This window comes from Anguilla anguilla, chromosome 6 (genome assembly GCF_013347855.1).
Source record: "Anguilla anguilla isolate fAngAng1 chromosome 6, fAngAng1.pri, whole genome shotgun sequence".
Lineage (NCBI taxonomy): Eukaryota > Metazoa > Chordata > Actinopteri > Anguilliformes > Anguillidae > Anguilla > Anguilla anguilla.
Window position 1 is genome coordinate 17,247,500 of NC_049206.1, and position 19,303 is coordinate 17,266,802.

Here is a 19,303-nt window from a genome sequence, read left to right on the forward strand (position 1 = left end):
TGAAGTCTTGCCAAAATCTGTCTGTCGGTTTGCAACGCACACTATATTTTTCACAAGCCGCAAACCTTTTGGTCAACATTTCTTATTTATGTAAGCATTTATTAATTATTTCCTTGCTCTTTTATTTTAGGGTGGGAGCCATTAAACTACAGGGTGTTTCCTGCCTTTTTTTTTAGAAGGGCAGAGCACTGTGGTAAGTAATGTGGGAATAACATTTTATTGGAGTCCATTATGCCGTACTGTGGCAGAGTGTAAACAGAAGCGCTGCCATTGTCAGAGATTAAGGAAATGAAGGGTTAAACAGCCTACCATTGCCACACCTCTTTGGCAGCACACTCATCAAAGTCAGATTCAGGGAAATTAAAAAATGGCACATTGTTGTCTGATGGTATTTTAAACCGAAACAGGAAAAATGTTAAATGTACAGGAAAGCATTCACATGTCTAAGATTCAAAGGTCACACAAATAATATAAGACAAAATGGTCCTTCCACAGAACTGTATCTGGGCAAAATTGAAGATTTCAGGATATTGCCCTTTTTATCTTATCTTTTTTATTTTTGGCTGGACCGCAACAGTGGGGCCAGCCCTACAAACACAAATGTCTGTGAGTGACTGACTGACTGACTGACTGATGAAGTTACACCATTGTTTGGCCGGATCACGTGTGTTAGGTCCAGCCATATACTAGGTTTTAACCTGGTCTTGTATATTTATATATGGATATATTTTCACATAAATATTTTTTTTTATATAGGTACACATCAAAAGAAAATGAAGACAATTCCCTGAAACTTTAATGTCTCAAAATGCCTATAGTAATATGCAAGGGAAGACGTGAGAGAGGAAGATATAGATGTAGATGCTAAGAAAACTTGTTGGTTCCCTACCACTGGTTAGTCACAAGATATGTGTCAAAAATAATGCACATTGAATTAACTTTTATGAATCTCTTACACTGGTCAAACCAAACACTATGTGAGTTACATGCACTTCACCAGTTCACTAAAACTCAATTCTTTTGACATGCACAAAGCACGCTCATTGTATATGCGAAGGCATTTTAGGCTAGAGCTTAATAACAGGTGGGACTGAGCCTCTGCTCGTTAAGCGTGCGCTGGGCTGGGAAAGTTTGGGCGCCCCCCCGCTGCAGAGGATGCTGGGAAGATGCGGAGCGGGGCGCCCGTGACGGCCTCCCTCTAAAGATTCCGCCCGGTCTCTGGGGGGGGGCCGCGGAGGAAGGACGCGACGACGTGTTTTATGGGCCCAGCGGCCCGGCGGGGGTGAGAGCCGGGACATGTTAAACGTATTGATACAGCCCAGTCAGGAAATCCCTTTTCCTCCGTGTTTTTGTTCCCCCCCCCCTCCCTCCCCTCACCCCGCTCCCATCCGCGATGGCGGTAGGCGTGTGAGGTGTCTCTTCTGCTTTCACTGTCCTTTTGCATCCGCCATCAGGGCCAAACATGTGGGTGCTATGGGAAACGTTTAAAAGGAATAAAAATATTATTATTGTTCTTACTCCTAATAATCATTGTGTACATTATGGTTCCTGACTGTGCAGGCTCACCAAGGAACTTGATCTGTTCTCTTCTTCCATGTCTAGGCAAATTAGAGGCTTCCATTCAGTTGAACAACAATGGCCAACTTTGTCCATGCCTGTGACTGAAACATCGAGTGGTTATTTAACATGTCTTTTATATGATGTAGTTAAGCATTTTATATATTTTTAATACAGAGGTGAATATTAATGACTCAATTCACAGTGAGTTTTTTTTTAAACTGCATCCATGGCTAAATGCCTTTGTTGAAAATTAACCTTGAGCAGTGAAAAGCGACATATGATGACATCAGAGAATAGAAGTTATGTTCGTATTAATTATTAAGCACTTTATAAGCATGAAGTCCTTCTCGGACAGGCAAGAATGATTAATGGATATTTCCCGGCTTCTTATCCCCATGTTATTGTTGCCATAAAAAGTTCTCCGTTGCTGATGTCATGACTCATAAAGAGATTGCCCACCCCCCATCCCCCCTACCCTCCTATCCCCTCCCAGTCCCTCTTGGGGTAGCAGGTAGCTGAACAATGGGGGAAGCCACATGGAGTGGCACACAGGAGTCCCAGGCCGTAGGATGTGTGTGACATCTGTGGGATTCCGACTTTCACACCCTTTGGGCACAGGAGGTACGTTCCGTAACCACGGCAGGGGCCAACGAGCGTTTCGGTTGGTGGGGAACCATCCTTCACGAAGGTCCGCTCGGCGTGACAGTTAAACAGGAAAAACAGCCCTTGTGAGACCTCCAGTCGACTCATGCTGGTACAGTCATAACCAGCCAGCAGGAAAGCATGTTTCCTTATTGCCGTAACAGTCCCCAGAGTACAAACAATCTTATTAATCAACATTTACACAAACCTTTGGATGGACACCAAGTATGTGTAAATAAACTATAAATAAACCCTAATTAGAGCCATTTGCTCAGCAATTTTATTTTCAAATTATAGCTGACTTTTGGAAGTCAATGTGAAGGAAGACCTAATTTAATCTTTCAAATTTGCATGATACATGTGTAAGGTCAACTATTGATTTTTATTAGGTTTATTAGGTTATACAGTTTTGTGTCCATTTATTGCATACTACAGTTTTTTGTAAAACTTTAGCTGTAGGGTTAATGCAATTGTATTTGGAGAGCTACATTGTAGATTATATAACCGTACATAAAAACAGAAGAGATATTTTGTTTAAATAGTTAGACACATATTCTGCTTGCTTTAATTGAAGTCCAAAACAATAAGCGCATCATTGAGTACTGTAATCATTTCTGTTAATCGATGTTACCAGCATTATTTGTTTAGCTAATGGAATTGTTATTGAATGCCATTGACCTACTTGAATTATCCTTATGGTGTAGATAGGTTATGAAAGTTGTATAGTATTCCTAGATGTCAAGTTTTCCCTAGTGCTTTTTAATCAATACAGTCCATTTTCCTCTTGCACAAGGTGGTAAACTCAGTATTGCTGCCAAGTGTTCTAAAAATACGGAGGCATTTATTACAGACCTCAATTATCTATCTTTAAGAAATATCTGTCAATATGAAGTGATTACATGATGTTAAATATAAACGTGCAAAATAGCTGATATCCATTTCTGTCTAATATTTATGAAATATAATAAATATACTATTTAATGAAGTGTCACTGCAAAGGCTGCTCTCCGGCTGTTCACTGCATGTTTCACCCCCGCTGAGCACCTGTCCACACCACACGTGTTTCTGGAAATGTGATTGGACGTTCAGTGTCGCAAAAAATAGCACACCAAGAATGGCAAAATATTTGCCGTATTTTATGAATTGCAATTGTATTTACAGTAATGTACAGTGTTTTGTTAGATGTGGGGTTTCACCTGCTAGGGGAATGAAGGCACGCAGGTTGCAGCAATGTGTGGGGAACTGAGCTTCCAGATAGGAGGTGGAGGGTCAGAATCCCAGCTGCTGCTGTACCCTTGAGAAAGCTTATACTCGAAACGCTTCATTAAATATCCAATAGGGCATCGCTAATGGCGGATAAATGAGTCATACTTTTCATTGGATAAGGACACTAGACTGCTAAACAAACATACAGTGACATGGTGAGTTCAGTAGAGGAAATGGGATGGAACTTTTCGTGTGATGGAGCAACTGTAGCCTTAGTGGGAGGACTGCTTGATGCTACAGCACTTAAAATGCTGAGGTTAAAGGGGTAAGTTTTTTAAGCATTATTCATATACAGATCATTGTGCTCTCAAACAAGACATTTAAGCGTATCTCACTTCAATCAGTATCCCACTGTATAAATGCATAGTCTATAAAATGTATAAAATGCTATCTTGGGTCATCAAAATACACTGTAGGATTTTTATGGTGCTCTCTGTATCATATCAATGTATTCCAATTTTTAATTTTTTCCTCTCTGACTTTTAACTGATTAAATTGTAGTACAAAGACCTCAACTAGAGAAAAGACAGGGTCAGGGTAAAATTCTACATCTGTATTTTATTGAAGCTCAAACCTTTTATAATTTTTTTTTTTTCCTGAACATTGGCAGCAGCAAAGAATGACTACACTGAGTTTCCCTCTCCAAAGTACACAGCTTGAATGATTGTATCAAATGTGCTTTTACTCAATCTGGTTTGTGAGTTCTTCTGATGAGATAGAAAGTCAATATGAAGCATGCTTTGGTGGTGCCCACGGGAATTAATTAAAAAAGGATATAGAATATAATACAAAAATTGCTCTGCCTGGATGGTGTTGTTTTTTCAGATACTCCAAATGTCGCGTAAGGAGAAACAGACGGTTCGGGCCGTGGCAATACCAAATTCCATGTGTAAATAAAACAAAATGATTTTGTCGTTTTTGCTTGTTTGATGGCGTGCGTTAGAATGGGGTCTTGACTGATCTTAATGGCATGAAATGCAAAGGAGTGCATTCTTGTTTGACTACTTGTTAATGGACAACTGCAAATTGCCGGACATTCTCCAGAACCACAGTTGCTTCAAAAAACATCCTAGATCTTAGACTACTCCTACTCATATCAATCTTTTTCGGGTTTATAGTCACAGGTACTAGAACAGCACAAAATATCTACTGTGTAGCTACATGGCAAAAGGTGGGGGAAGGTGAATGAAAGGAGGTACAGCCATGTCCTTGCAGTGCACATTCTCCTATAGGCCTAGAATCGAGGAACATATGGAACATTTTTACTCCATCCCACGGAGCCTGGAAGCCATTTCCTAGTGCCGCCCTTGGCAGATTGAGGGTTGGGTGGTGAAGGGCCGCTCCTGAGCAAGCAGGTGTCCTCGCCACAACCTGGCCGCTGGGCCTGGGTCTAAGTGGCAGTTGGGGTGAGCGCTCAGACTGAGGAGATGGGTGGTCCTCACCAGCCGAGATCCCTCTGCCAACCCACCACCCCCCCCCCCCAAACCCCTCCCCCGGCCCCTGGTCAGAATCACACAACTTCAGTCTCCACCTTTCAGCTCCAAGCTCCTTTGGTCTACTGTGATCTCTCCAGCAGTCCTCCAAACTGCGCAGTCCAAACTGACAGAATTCTTTGGGGGACCCGCCCTCTCTCCTGGAAAGCTGAACGTGGAACTCAAATGCCGGGGCGTGGGTTTTATTTGAAATATAAATGGTTTTGTTTGGAGCTCATAATCACAAGAGCATGTAGAAGGCAAGATAATTTCCAGATATTCAGGAAGGAATGAGTACGTGGAGTGGAGCAGAGGGCTATGTGAATATTGAGTAAGTGTTGAATAAGTACTGATGACTGCCCCTGGACACAGTACCAGGCAGAAGGGCACATGGCCAGAACTTAGTCTGACCACAGATTTGTCCTGAACTATGCCTTATAAATGTAACCAAAAGATGTAATTTTTTTAGTCTACACATTTTTCAGAAATAGCCCAATTTGTGGTGTTCGTTAAAGCCTAAACCCAGACTTGCTGCATGCCTAATATGCTGTTATGTCTAATGTACTCTCTCACACACACACAGACACACACACACAGGTTATGTATAAACACCTAGCTGTCATACCGACCCACCAATCTTTCATCAAGTACTACCCCATTAAAATTTTACAACAACATTTAAGTTCTTCAACAGGTCCTGAAATCTTCAACTCAGTGAAGTTTTTTATTCATTCATTCTGCCATCTATGGCACAGAACAATTCAAATTTATTATATTTAATGCGCCAAACTGTCCGTTTGATATACATACAAACAGCTTTTATTTTATTTAGTTTCCTGTTTTAGATCAATTATCCTGTTCATTTAGTCTTACCTATACTTTACTGCAGGATGACACACAAAACTTAGGCTTATGTTTATCCAAGGGTCAAACACTTAAAAGTGGATGAATCAGTAACTAAAATATGGCATCAAAGGTTTAATTCCTGCAGCTTATTTCCCACATATTAGTTCAAACATTTGAGTCCTGATAAGGAGGTGGAACTGTTTGTTTGACATCACGGCGTTAGAGGCCTGTATCCAATCCCAATCAACACTTGTCTTTTACTAACAAACACACTAACATAAAATAACAAAATAACATTTATTCTTTTTTCACAAACATTTTGGGGCCAGCAATCACTGAAATTATCATTGTAAACTTGGTTTTTTTTATTTTTTGTTTTTTTTTAAAGCATTATTTAGTTAAGAACAAATGTTGATTGAATCCAGGTTATTGAGTTAGGTTAGCACCAGACACCTGAGGCGTCGGCACTGCTCATAGGATGAATGATGACTGTCACTGACCTGTGATGTTTTTTCTTCTTCAGGCATTCGACTGATTGGAAGACAGTGGGACACAGCAAGGGACATAGCCACGTGCTGGAAAGTAAGCCAGCAGGATGGTTACTGTGGCATTACAGCCTCAAAACAGCAAAGGGCCAAAATAGACCGTGAACACAGTTATCTGATATCTGATCAAACAAGAGCAAAGTTCAGTCAGGATGCTGCTGTAATAAAGTACATTTATTGATCTCGGGGGCATTCTGCTGGTTGTAGTTAAATTGGTTTGACCCCCCCCCCCCCCCCCCCCCCCCACACACACACACACACACACACCACTCCCCCAACACGTTGCAAAAGTTGGACGAATTACGGTAAAGCACTGATTTGTTTGTTCACAGTATGCCCTTCTGTCTGTCGGGAAGTATGAGAATATACTGATTCACTGGGTTAGGAGTTTCTGATATATCTGATGTGCACTGAATGACCATTTTTCCTAGACAACGTGGCTGGCAACTCCGGACCCTCAGGTGAACTGCTTAACAGGGCTTTATACTCTTCTAAAGTGCCCAGTGATTATGCCCTGCTCTAGCCAGAGCTATAAAACACACACGTTCAAAGGAAAAGGGGCTGAAGCTTTGAAAGTCCTCAAGCCTTTTTGGTGGAAATGATTTAATCTCATTGGTAAGCAAAGGGCTTTCACGTACACTTGTGTTATCAGTGTACAGCCACTTGAGGTAGTCAAAGCAGCCACGGTTTGTTGACTCTCTGCTAGTCGTAGAGGAGGCTACACGACTTCAGGTCTCTATCCTCAGACCTCAGACCTGCAGTCAACAGGTCTCGGTTATTTGGTCTATTGCACCCCACCCCCCGGCAGTTATTGGCTTATTGCCCTCTGCTGGGAAACAAGCCAGCAGCCTGAGCACACACTGCTTCAGAGAAGAGAACTGTTCATTTCTCACCCGTCAGATTTTGAAGTGTGGTCAAGCAGAGCAAAAATATGTTTTGTTTCTTTCTTTATTTGGTATTTTCTGTATTTACACTAAGTTGTGAGCTGAGCTGTTGCTGAAAGTAAAGGGAAAAAAATCACTTTTGCATCAAATGTTTTGATTGCACAATGTTCAGTATACCATGCATTGTATCTGACACGCACTCTCTCTCACACACTGACAATCACAATATACACAACACACACATACACTCTCTCACACACTCATGCACTGCTGTCATTTTTCAGTTTCAGAGATCTTTAGCCCTTACAATATCTGTATCATGTGTTTCGTTGGCTGAAAAATGTCACTTGTTTTTTCTGAATCTTTAGTGAAAATATTTTGTACTTTACCAGTTCATATTTTGTCTGACTGGTGTTGTGTACTGCAATTATGAATCATTAGTGCATTTGCTCTATGCAATTAAATTAACAAATACGAGAAAGACCTGCAACCTATGACCAGTCAATACAATATTGTGAGGGTCATATGTCCTCAGAAGTATATTTATAAGAGGATAGAAGACACACTTTCTCCAGGATGAAAATTAGCCGATTTTTCCTGTGCGTTGTAATATTAATTTTTTTTAATAAATGTTAAGGTTACTGAGAGAATTTATTTCAAATTGGATTTGTGTAAATGTGTGCTCATGGTTTGAAAAAAAAGGAATATTTTCTTTTCTTACTATTTCCATGTTTCATAAATTATACATCTTACATGTTCATGTTATATAAACATGTTTTACAATAGAGTATAGTTTGCATTAAAGAGTTTACTGTTTACGGTTAACAGTTCATCACTTTTTTGAGATGGGGGGATCCTCAGCCAAAGGGTAGTCATTATAGGGGGCCTTAAAATGAACAAGTTTGGGAACCCTTGCATTGGCACACATTAGGCAATGCGTGTAACCGCTGCTCATGATAAGGACAGGGTTTTATTTTCAGGTAGTGGAGATCAGAGCACTCCGCTGATGATCCTTTCAGCTCTGATCTTCTGACCTCATTTTTTACCACCTTCCCCCCATCACAGTCAATGACCTGTGCAGCAATTCCTCCTCTCTTTTCCCTCCAGGTTAATCATTTCCACAGCATAATCTACCCCCAAAGCCCTTATCTGTCGCTGTGTCACTTTATGACATGGTCTTATCGTCCCCTCCTGGGTCATGTGACCACAGATGGCCTATCCATACCATGCGTTTGGAAAACTCCTGATTAGGACCTTCATTGGATGGGACTGTTGGTTTAACACAGGTGCCTATTTCTGGCATTTTTGGAGGGGGGTGGGATGTGTGCGTGTGTGTGTGTGTGTGTGTGTGTGTGTGAGTTTGTGTGTGTATGTGTGCAGTGGGTGCATCAAGGGGGAGGTTTAGTCCATTGGGAGAATTAACTTTTCTTCAAAGCTGAAGGATGGATCCTCCTTTTTACCCAAGCTCGCCATGAGACTCTTACACCAAGAAGAGTAACAAAAGTCTTCTTCTCACCATGACTGTTATAACAGCCTTGCATGGAACAGCCCGATGTGACCTCAAGCCCCTGGCTATGACATCATAGAGGATTTTACTGAAGAAGACCTGTCTGAGCGGTAAGGAGGCAAAGGTCTCTTGTAAGGAGAATCTGTCACTTATCCTAATGCTCATTTCAAAGGTTTGTCTCTGAGACTTGCCACCTCACTAAAACACCTGTGACAAAGTAAATAATTTTAGTCTATTTTAGCCAGAGTTGTGCAATCACTTTTCATGAGATGCTTTTATGCAGTTTATAACAGCATTTTATCATACTTGTAGTACGAGTTACATATGGTTTGTAAGGTATAGCCTTAATAAGGAATATTCTTGCTTTAACAATAAATGAGGTAAATTGTAAAAGTAATGTGTGATTGAGAGATTCATTGCCAATAGATAAGCTTAGACTATACACCTTCTGTACTGACATTACGAAACGATCACTCCTTGCTCAAATGCATTTACAGGTGTACAAATTTCCTGACCAGAAATGTGAAAAAATAGCTCTAGTGGCGTGAAGTTCATATGGAGGTTTGTGGAGTGCAATGTAAAACGTTGTACTGAAGCTTTTACGCGAAATCTATATAGATGTTTATGATTTTTTTAAATCGATATTTATGATAACGTATCAATACAGGCTGTACTAAATATGAATTTCTATAGATTATTATATAATGTATCATATAAGGCGGTAAAGATGAGTCTGTCGGTTTGTAGCGAGATTTATTGCGGTTTTCCAATATACAATAATACAATGAAGCTATTATAACATAACTTTCAAGTTATAATATCTTTAATCATTTTTACGATTAGATTTTAATCGTTAAAAAAAATCGTATGCCGCTATTTATCATTGTATTTAATATAGTCTATGCAAACGTTTGTAAACAATTTACTATTAGGCTATTTAAAGACAAATAAGAAGTATTCAACGATACCATTCATTTTAATACAATTTGAAATCTGTGATTAGAATTTATCAAATAGTCTACAGACTCGCTACTTTACAGCTAATACAACGGAATATATTATTATTATTATTATTTATTTTGTATTATTATTATTATTATTATTATTATTATTATTATTATTATTATTATTATTATTTAATAATAATCATAATAATAAATCTCTTCATAAGCATGTAGCCTACGTCAATTTAACAAAATAGTACAAAAACGAATTACAGCTATTTATTAGCTTGTAGAATTAAGCGTCACTGGGCGAGAGTGCACATTACTTGTATAGCAGTCTTTACGTTTTAATTCTGATATAAAACGCGTTTCTTGTCAGTTCATGTCACTGTTTGATGTACAAAATAGCTCATGTAAAAATATATCCTTTTATTGACAGGGAAAATCTTATTTTATATGGTTAGTCTAATATTTATTTGCGTTACAGACACCTTATCAGATATCGATTCACAAAGTTTTTATGGTGCCGTACTGTGACCGGAGCAGCTAAGGTAAGGTGCGCTAGGTTGTTTGACGATATAACACACGGCTCAACCCTTGGACCCTCAGGTCCATGGTTCTGTAACCTTTTTTTCCCACTCACACAATGCTTTATCCAATTTTTCTAGCTAAATTAACTCAGTTTTGATCCTAACATATTAGCCTACACACAAGTATTTTATTTTTATTTTTATGAAAGCAGCATTTAAGACTATACCCTTTAAGTGTAAATTTGGAACTTTTTCTCTTGATTTGTACCAGTGGTGGCATATAGCCCAGCTAATATAACTGTTGCCAGCATTACACTTCTCGGCCATGGAAACAGTAGCCTACCTTTTCATTTTTACCCTATATTGTATATACAACGTTATGTGTCTTATTTAAAATCAATCTGATACGATAATGTATACTTTTGTGTCAGTTTCATTCATAAATAGGCTACGAATTTATTTATTTGTGTGGTGTTTATTGGTGCACTGTATTTTTCCACCAATACAGTTGCGTAGCCTACTTATACTCGATGTGTCGAGGAATCATCAGGTGTGCTGCGTGTTGACTGACTAAATCCAGTCACAAGTTATTTTTCTTTGCCCGCGCAGGTTGACAGCTCGTAAAGCTAGTTGTGAAGTAAACATTTGGCAACAGATACCACCATTGTAGCTCGAGATCTATGGATTTACCATGGATATAATAAAGGGTGTCACATTAATTTAGCATGGTATAAGAGATCTGGATCTAAATGTCCGCGCCTCCTTACCCGTTTTAATCAATTCAACGAAGATACTAGAGATCAAACGATATTTTCGTCGACCAACCTTTCTGTAGCTTTTCTTGTGACGTGTGGCGTTTCTTGTGTAGAATGAAAATAGCAATGATTTTAGCAGGTTGTAGGCCTACGTTGTTTCAGTTGAAACCTACGTTTAAACTTGGTCGCGGCATTCGGTGTCGGGTGTCATATTTTCATTGCAAATATGGAACTGTAACGACATCATTGCATTGTATTGTGTCAATAATAATCTGTTTATGGCCGATAATAACCGTTTAAATTTAAATCAATTTATGGGAAGATATGGGAAACATACAAAAAAGATTTATAATATTTAGCCTACAGAGATACACATTCAATTGATCTATTCCGAAAAAAAATCTTTTAAAAACACAGCGGCGGAAAAATTAAGCAGCTATAAGGTATTTGTTCCCTTTCTGTGAGCACTGTGCTGATGTCATACGAATATAAAATAAGAAACATTCAGGCTGGCTCTTATAATGTAATTGAGCACAGCTGTTTTTCACAGCTTACGGTGTTGTTCGTTTATCCCTAAACTGATTTGACTTTATCTTTATTCTCAGACTGTACTGTAATGATTTACGAAGCAATAAAGAACAAGTTAATAAATAGGGACTGGTTCGTATAAAAACAATAAGACCAAAAACCTGCATGTAACCGGACGGCTGTGTGAAATAACCTAGAAATTCCAAGTTACATCAGTTTTCAACTGTCTTTTCAATATAGACGCCCTAAAATATACATTTATTTTGTATTATTGTAAACAGTGATGCAAATTTTATTGAAGCATGCATGACAAGCCTTGATAACCCCGTTTAATAAGTCCAGTTCTGAAGCCATTGTAGCCTAGAGCAATTTATGGCCTTATCGCGCTTGCTTTGATGTAGGCTGTGATAAAACGAAGCAATTCAAGCTGAACTGATATATTGTCAATTTAACTGACCTAGTCTAGAAAGATAAACACTGATTGTGTTTATTCGCGTATTGAATAGCTCGTGTGCCTTATTTAAAATGTTCATAAGGTAAAGACGTTCGCATGATTGGAAAGCCGTGCTTTGGAGAGCTCAACGTGGGTGCTCTAATGTTCCTCTCCGCGCGATTGGCGGAAGGGAAGATGATGTCAGCCCACCCGTAGGATTCCCGATTGGCGTGTGCAGTGTCAGTGATGGGGTAAACAAGGCAGGAAGGAAGGTTTTGAACTTCAAAACTAGGCTCATTGCACATTGTCGACGTTAGACACAACACTGTAGGAGGGGGAGGCGCTTTATGGAAACCCAAAGTTCCTGGCAATAAACTCTCGTTTATTGACCAGTGCCAATATCATCGAAGCAACACTGGAAGATCGGATATCAGTTGAAAGCTGCGAAGACATGTGACTGAGCTGAATATGTTTCCCAGTTAAATTGTGGTTGAAATGTGACTGTCTTTCGCGTTGACATGGGATTTTGATATTTTCACGAGTTTATTCTTTTCTGCTATGGGACACCATGAACTGGCATTTTGACTGCTACTGTAAAGAAACCGTTGGGTATGTTGCATTTGTATTTCTATTCCACTGAGCACCGTTGAGCTAAACTGTACGGCGTCTGGATTTTGAAGACATTTTCTCTGTAACTGAGAAATCGCATGGCACCCTCCGCGTGCAGGTGGCCGAACGGCCGAAGCTGAGAGCCCAGTTCCGATTGGCAACGCTGCCATGCTGCCAAAAGTCGAGACTGAATCCCTGGGAATCGCTCGATCGTATGGGGAACAGGGACGCGTTCCTAAAAGCATGCAAGGTAAGAAAGTAAAGCGCATTGTGTTCTTATGGGATATGGTATGCCCGTTACTGGGTGAAATTGTCCAGTTGGTACGATTGGATCACTCATTTACCTCTGTGGGTAGGCTACGCACGACAACATCTGATTCAGTCTTATAGCGGACAACGTTGTCGAAGCGTTCACTAGGCGAGGGGATACTTTTTTTTTTTTATCTCCGAGCTTTCCGGACCGGCGACTGTGATAAGAGATGTCCTAGCATTGACTTACGCCGAAAGTTGTCAGCTGTTTCATTGGAAGGACTCACTATGTATCAGACGTGATACAGTCTGTATCAGGTTTCGTAGTCATTTATTGTTGTCTTGCCCAAACTGCTCATAGCATGCATTGGTAAAGCCAACTAACTGTTAAAACCCCATTGATGAAATGAAAGCTCCGAGTTGTTTTTTGATAAGCTGTTTTATTTATTTATTTATTTATTTATTGTTTAAAATAATTGAAATATGTGACTGTTTTGGCTAAATGTTTTATTTTCTAAATTTTAGGCTACAATTTACTCTTTTTTCATTTCCCCTCTTTAGTTCCTAGTTTTGTTTATTTTACTATTGTCAATGCATGCTGCAATGAATTTAGAGTTAGCCTGGAACTAAAAAAATGTGTTGTACGCATTTTACTGTGTAGGCTAATTTTGGACTTAACAACTCTGATGAAAATGTATTCAGTCAAACCTGTTGTAGACTACCGTGAACAGTTAAACGCGCACCCAGTAGTGGTCTTTAAAATTGCAAGCCTTCATCACACCGATTTGAACGCTACAGTGAAATAAATCACAGCAGGCCTAATGTCATTTTCAGTAATGATACGTTAATTAAAATTCGGATCTTTAATAAATGTCAAAGTTAGATTCCACATTAAAATTGTATTTCTCCGAATCTGTTTTCTTTTTTAAAATGGAATTTAAAATTAAAAAAAACATCCCAGCCTTTTACATGGAGCAAACACGTTTTATAGCAAGGAGAGTTTCTCGTAGATGTCACATTTTACCCGCTTTATGTTGAATGTTCCATTTCAATAGGCATATCAGATTACAATCTAATCTAATGAGGAAAAAACTAAAACTGTATAGTATCAATGTAATATAGAATGGCGTGTGATTTCAGGAATAACTCAGAAATGACATTTTTGCTTATAGGCCCAGGGCCTGAAGACAGCGGTCGTTTTTAATTAATTTATTCTATTTTGTTGTTTAAAATCCTTAATCTAACAAATATGGGGCTTGTGCGCATGCATTTGTTTGTGCAAAATATGTATTAATTCCGTTTCGGTAGGAAGAACTGATTTCTACTTTCTTTATTGCGGTTTGTTTGTAAATGCTAATACTACTTTCATATTCTTAAATGTATAGGTTAAGTGTGGTTGAAATATTGGTATCAACGTATTGATAATATGCGTTTGATTAAACCTGTTAGTGTAAATTAACTGGGAGCATTGGAGTAGTACTTAAATTGCCGTGTAAATGAGATATTTTAATTAATGAAAAAATGAAAATGTAACATGTATTTGTTCCATAGATTAAATGTGGTTAAAATATGCGAATTAATAGCAAAACTCATAAAAAGAGAAATATATATTTATCATATCTTAAATGACATAGTTTCATTGTTGTCTATTTGATAACAAGTCAGAATTACGTAATTACTGGTTGCTATGAAGTTACAGGACTGTACTTTCACGATTATTCTCAATTAGTAAACTAACTGTAAAATAGTTAGGACACACTTTGCCTCACAGTATATTGCAAGTTTATACACACGTATTCATTAAAAAAAACTTTACTGTAAGTTGTAAGGCATGTATTAAGATGTAAGGTGTGTGTGTGTGTGTGTGTGTGTGTGTGTTTTCCATATTTATGTTTTTTTTTCTTCATTATTTTCTCAGCAATCCATTTGTAGGACTGTAATTCAAATTACTACATGCCTGTTAAATGGTCATATCTTTCCAAAAAATGTATGTTAGTTGGATCCCAGAATTCTGTTTGCTCAACATTTTGACTGTCCTCTCTCAAAATTTGGTTGTAAACGTTCCATTTTCATACAGAGGCAATAATCTCCTATGGGTCAAATGTAGTCCTTAACAATTCACATCAGTCCACAAATATGTATGAATGTCTGTTCAACAGAATATTGGCAGGTCTGTGAATGTCTTATATGCATTGTTTGGTTAAAATATAGTTTTCCACATTTAGGTTTGTTTTTATATGAAAACCCAACAGATACTCAAATGTAAAATGGCTTTGCAAGCACATTTAATTTTAATCAATACAAATGATTACATTTCCGTGAGCTCTGTTTTTTCACTGGTGACTTCACTGGAAGTATTCAAGATTTTCAAGCTAAGAAGCAAAAATAGATGTTTTTTCACATCGGTAGTGCTTGGACAATCTAGCTAATTTGTATCCATCTGTTCTGGTTTTTAACTGCACTCTTATCCATTATACATTTGTTTAGTTAGGCAGTTTGGTGGTCATGTGTCCATACTGTTATTAGCTTGGATGCTAACTAATGCACTCGCCTCCATAAAAGCATTTCATTGGGTACTGGCTAATATGCATGTGTCCACACTGAATGTGAGACATAATGCTGGCTAATACTTATGTGTTATTTGCAGCACCCCATTTTAAAATGATGGACTACTCCTACGATGAAGACATGGAAGAGATGTGTCCAGTGTGTGGAGACAAGGTGTCTGGGTACCACTATGGGCTGCTGACCTGTGAAAGCTGTAAGGTGTGTCTGTTCAGACCTTCTTTCCTCATCATTCTCAAGGCAATGCTACATTACATGCTGGCTTTAAACTGAGCAGGCTCGAAAAACAGAAAAGAAACTGGGTTTGGATTACTTAATAGAAGATTTGTCCTAGTTTCATTGTTTGTCCTTAACCGTAATTGCAAATAAATGCCAGTGTTTTTATTTTTATTTTTCGATGAACAGAAACGGTTATTGCAGAAGTTGCAAAATTGTGTTTTTGAATAAGAAAACGAACACTTTCGTTTAACTGTGAAGTTAAGGACAAATGTTGATTGAATCCAAGCCCGTACTCTATTTGCACAATGACCTTGCACATAATGCATTGGCCACACAGTGCTGCCAAGTAGCTTGAGTCAGTCCTAATCAGAACTATACAGCAGTTATTTTTCATGCTTCCATTGCAGTGAATGCCTCCAAGGCGCACCAAAGATCTTTCACGGCATCGGTGGTAGTGAAATCAATTAGGGTGTGTTCTGATTAACAGTTCTCGTTCACAGTCGTTGGTCTTAACCTGGCCTTAGTATCAATGACACATTTAAATGACTTATTTGGGTAGGAAAACTAAAGGATTACTTTTCACGATGCCATACTAGTGCAAGTACAAATGTCTACCTATTTGAAAATATTCTTCAACCATAATCTTTAGCTTTTTGTACATTATGAAATGCAATCCTTTTTTTGGCTGTGACTAAAATGGAGGTTGGATTACCTACATTTTCAAACCGTAACATGTGTGGTAGCTACAATATATACACACTAATGGTTGAGATTAAAACAGAAAAGAAGAGGTGTTCGAGAAACTAATGAAGATCATTTATACAGCCCAAATGATTCAAATACACTTTATACAGATTTAAATGAACACTCAGCACTTTGTCAACCATGGAATATGCTGGATATTTTTAAGCTTGTCCTGCCTGAAGTTTGGTTGTAAAATGAAATGTGTTACAGATGAGATCCTGGCAGTCTAGAAGTGTAAATTGTAAATACAATTTGTTGTATTTTTTCACTTTCACACACTTTCATTTACAAAATGAGATATGTATTCAAAATGCCTAAAAATCACAAGAGGTTAAAAGTCTACATTAGACTAATGTTAAAAACATTTAAATTCACAGTAAAATAATTCCACATTTAACTTTGTGAATAAAAAAAGATTTTATGTTCAATAATCAATGTTCTCAGTATTTATGAATTTTTTGTTTGTTGTAATTTGTCACCAACAGAATTAACTCAAAATATAACATATTGGTTTGGACTAGCCATAAGTATTGAATACATTTTATGCAATCATACATTTCCTTGAAAATGTATGAGAGCGGCAGATATAATGTGACCTTCACATGCACTGAAGCATGCTATGCAGGAATACTTTTTAATGTAACCTGTTTAACATTTCCTTCGGTTAAACTGAAAAGTCTTAACTTCACTTTTTACTGTACCATATTGAATGTCCTAAAACTACAAACCATCTTTAATTGTACAAGAACTCTTCACTACTTGCATTATTTTAAAAGCATTAAAAGTTGTAGTCAAGTATTCACCTTTCAGAGTAACTGTGAACATCTTACTGGATGTATACATTCAGCAGTTTTATGTTTCTAGAGATGAGATGATACTTTTTTTTTTGCACTTAATGACTACTATGTCAGGAATTGATGCCTCAAATGACAGATTCAGTTAGTCCATGGAACTTCCAAGAGTTTATGAAATCCAACAAAACATAGTTACATACAGTACAGTTTCCAAATGATCTGATCCCAAATGAAGTCACTTGCATCCTTGTTGCCACTGCATTTTAGATGTAGTTGTATGTATGTGTGTATGTGTGTGTGTGTGCACATAAATGTGCATATGTGTACACGTGTGTGTGTGTGTGTGTTTGTGCGTATTTTTGTGTATGCATCCATGTATGCGTGCGTGTGTGCATATTTGTGTGTACATGGGTATGTGCAGATGTGTCCGCATATGCATATGTACATATTAGAAGTGCGTCTGTATTTTGTATGCAACTGTTTTAATCGTTGATTCTATATCTGCTTTCATTGGTTTCTGCAGGGCTTCTTCAAGCGCACAGTTCAGAACAACAAAAGGTACACGTGTATAGAGAACCAGAGCTGCCAGATCGACAAAACGCAGAGGAAACGCTGTCCCTACTGCCGCTTTCAGAAGTGCCTTACAGTGGGCATGAAACTCGAAGGTAAGGTTTTATTTTTAGTCATCTTTTCAGTTTTTCATTTAATAATCATTTACATTCCTTTTCACAACCCATTTACGGGGTGTCCTTTGTCATCGGATTTGGGGTTGTATTGTATCTACATATTTTGAACAAATCTGTGCAGTACATTGCAGTACCAGTGCCTTTGAAAGTGACCCATGTATGGAAAATTATGATCGCTCTTCCTGACTTTTGAGAATGATGTGCTGCAGTTAGATGAAGTGGTCCCTCTTTTTTTACCACAGCTGACTTTTGGCACTGCTAGCTTAAACAGGATCCTGGAAATATGTTGTCTGAAAGAAGGAGGTGATAACAGGCAGGATCTGTCTACCTTATTATGTTGATTATGTGATAGCTCCCACTCTCCACACAAGTCGAAGCGGCGTTCATTCTTTCAGAATGGCCTCCCTACTGTGTGGTCCTCATTTCGTTAAAATCACAGAGCAGTTACGCAGGAAAATTTTACCGTATAACAGGAATTGAACATCTTCTCAGACCTTTTGTGTTCGACGGTCAAAGAGTCTGGAGAAAAATGAGCCCTGTCCATTGTACTTTTTTATGGGCATCTGTTTGTCACTGTAATGTTCGGTCTTGCAAGTCAAACTGCATTTTAAAGCATTTTCGCTGAACCAAAACTCTGAATATGAACCCTCAATTTCCTAGAGGCTTCTCTGGTTTTCGGACATGCTTTGTGAAGTCTTTTCCCTGTTCTCCAAATAAATGCTGATGCAGTAATCTTGGCTAAAGTAATATAAAATGGCTGCTTATTGTCAAACTCTCAAAGGAAAAATTTACAGCTGCCATCATTTTTTGCCTGTTTTCTTTCACTTACCTTTACATGCAAACAAGATGCAGGAATCATTAATATCATTGCCCCACTATGGTTTATCAGTGAGCTTTTTGTTATGTCTATCTATCTGTCTATCTGGAGATGACAGAGACTGTCTTACGTGGGCGGAACACTCTTTCCCAGATTCTTTCCAATGGCAGAACACGTGTATATATTTATACTGCAATAAACTGCAGTTAAATTGGCTCCAAATGCATGTTTTAAAATTAGAGACTGAGCAGTCCGATTAAAAAAATGACGCTATAAGCACTGATTAGAGCCAGGGATCATACCTTTCAGCACTGTATACTGTATACAGTGCTGAAACGATAACCTGACACCATAGTGTGGCCATACACTCCACAGTGAGGCTGAACATGAAGGATCTGTGCAGATTCTTAGATTTTTCTAGAACTGTGTTCATTTTTACTTGAAACATCACCCCTTCCCTATACAACTGCATGGATGTTCAGTGTAAAAGTCAATGCGTGAATTACAGAACAGAAAACAGGTCAGGGATTCTGCCATCTGGTGCATTCTTGTTAAAAAAAATGATCCACTTCCTCATGGGAAACTAGTCCTTATATGCTTGAATGCAATTGTAATACTATATCTGTATGAGACAGAGGAAGTATAGACTGCCTGAATTAAAACTTTGAGTATCGAAAATAAATAAATAAATAAAGGCCAAGCATGAGT

At 38.3% G+C, this 19,303-nt stretch overlaps 1 protein-coding gene and 1 long non-coding RNA gene across 4 annotated transcripts in view; one reads left to right on the top strand and one right to left on the bottom strand.

Moving 5' to 3' along the window:
* Positions 1-1,369: 1,369 nt before the first annotated feature.
* Positions 1,370-6,404, bottom strand: LOC118229319. Its single transcript, XR_004765645.1, has 3 exons — positions 6,287-6,404; positions 1,567-1,661; positions 1,370-1,471 (listed from the first exon to the last, which is right to left on the bottom strand). It is a non-coding gene; the product is annotated as an uncharacterized LOC118229319 (long non-coding RNA).
* Positions 6,405-8,552: 2,148 nt separating this feature from the next.
* LOC118228992 (nuclear receptor subfamily 5 group A member 2-like) overlaps positions 8,553-19,303 on the top strand; it is a 47,632-nt gene continuing 36,881 nt past the window's right edge. Inside the window, exons 1-4 of one of the 3 annotated variants that reach the window (XM_035420593.1) lie at positions 8,554-8,832; positions 12,640-12,771; positions 15,418-15,536; positions 17,616-17,757. In XM_035420593.1, coding sequence (XP_035276484.1) covers positions 12,690-12,771; positions 15,418-15,536; positions 17,616-17,757 — 343 coding nt within the window. In that variant the 5' untranslated portion in view covers positions 8,554-8,832; positions 12,640-12,689. Of the gene's footprint in view, positions 8,833-10,430; positions 12,522-12,639; positions 12,772-15,417; positions 15,537-17,615; positions 17,758-19,303 lie in introns of those variants that run through there. The other 2 variants (XM_035420592.1, XM_035420594.1) reach the window with 2 other exon arrangements.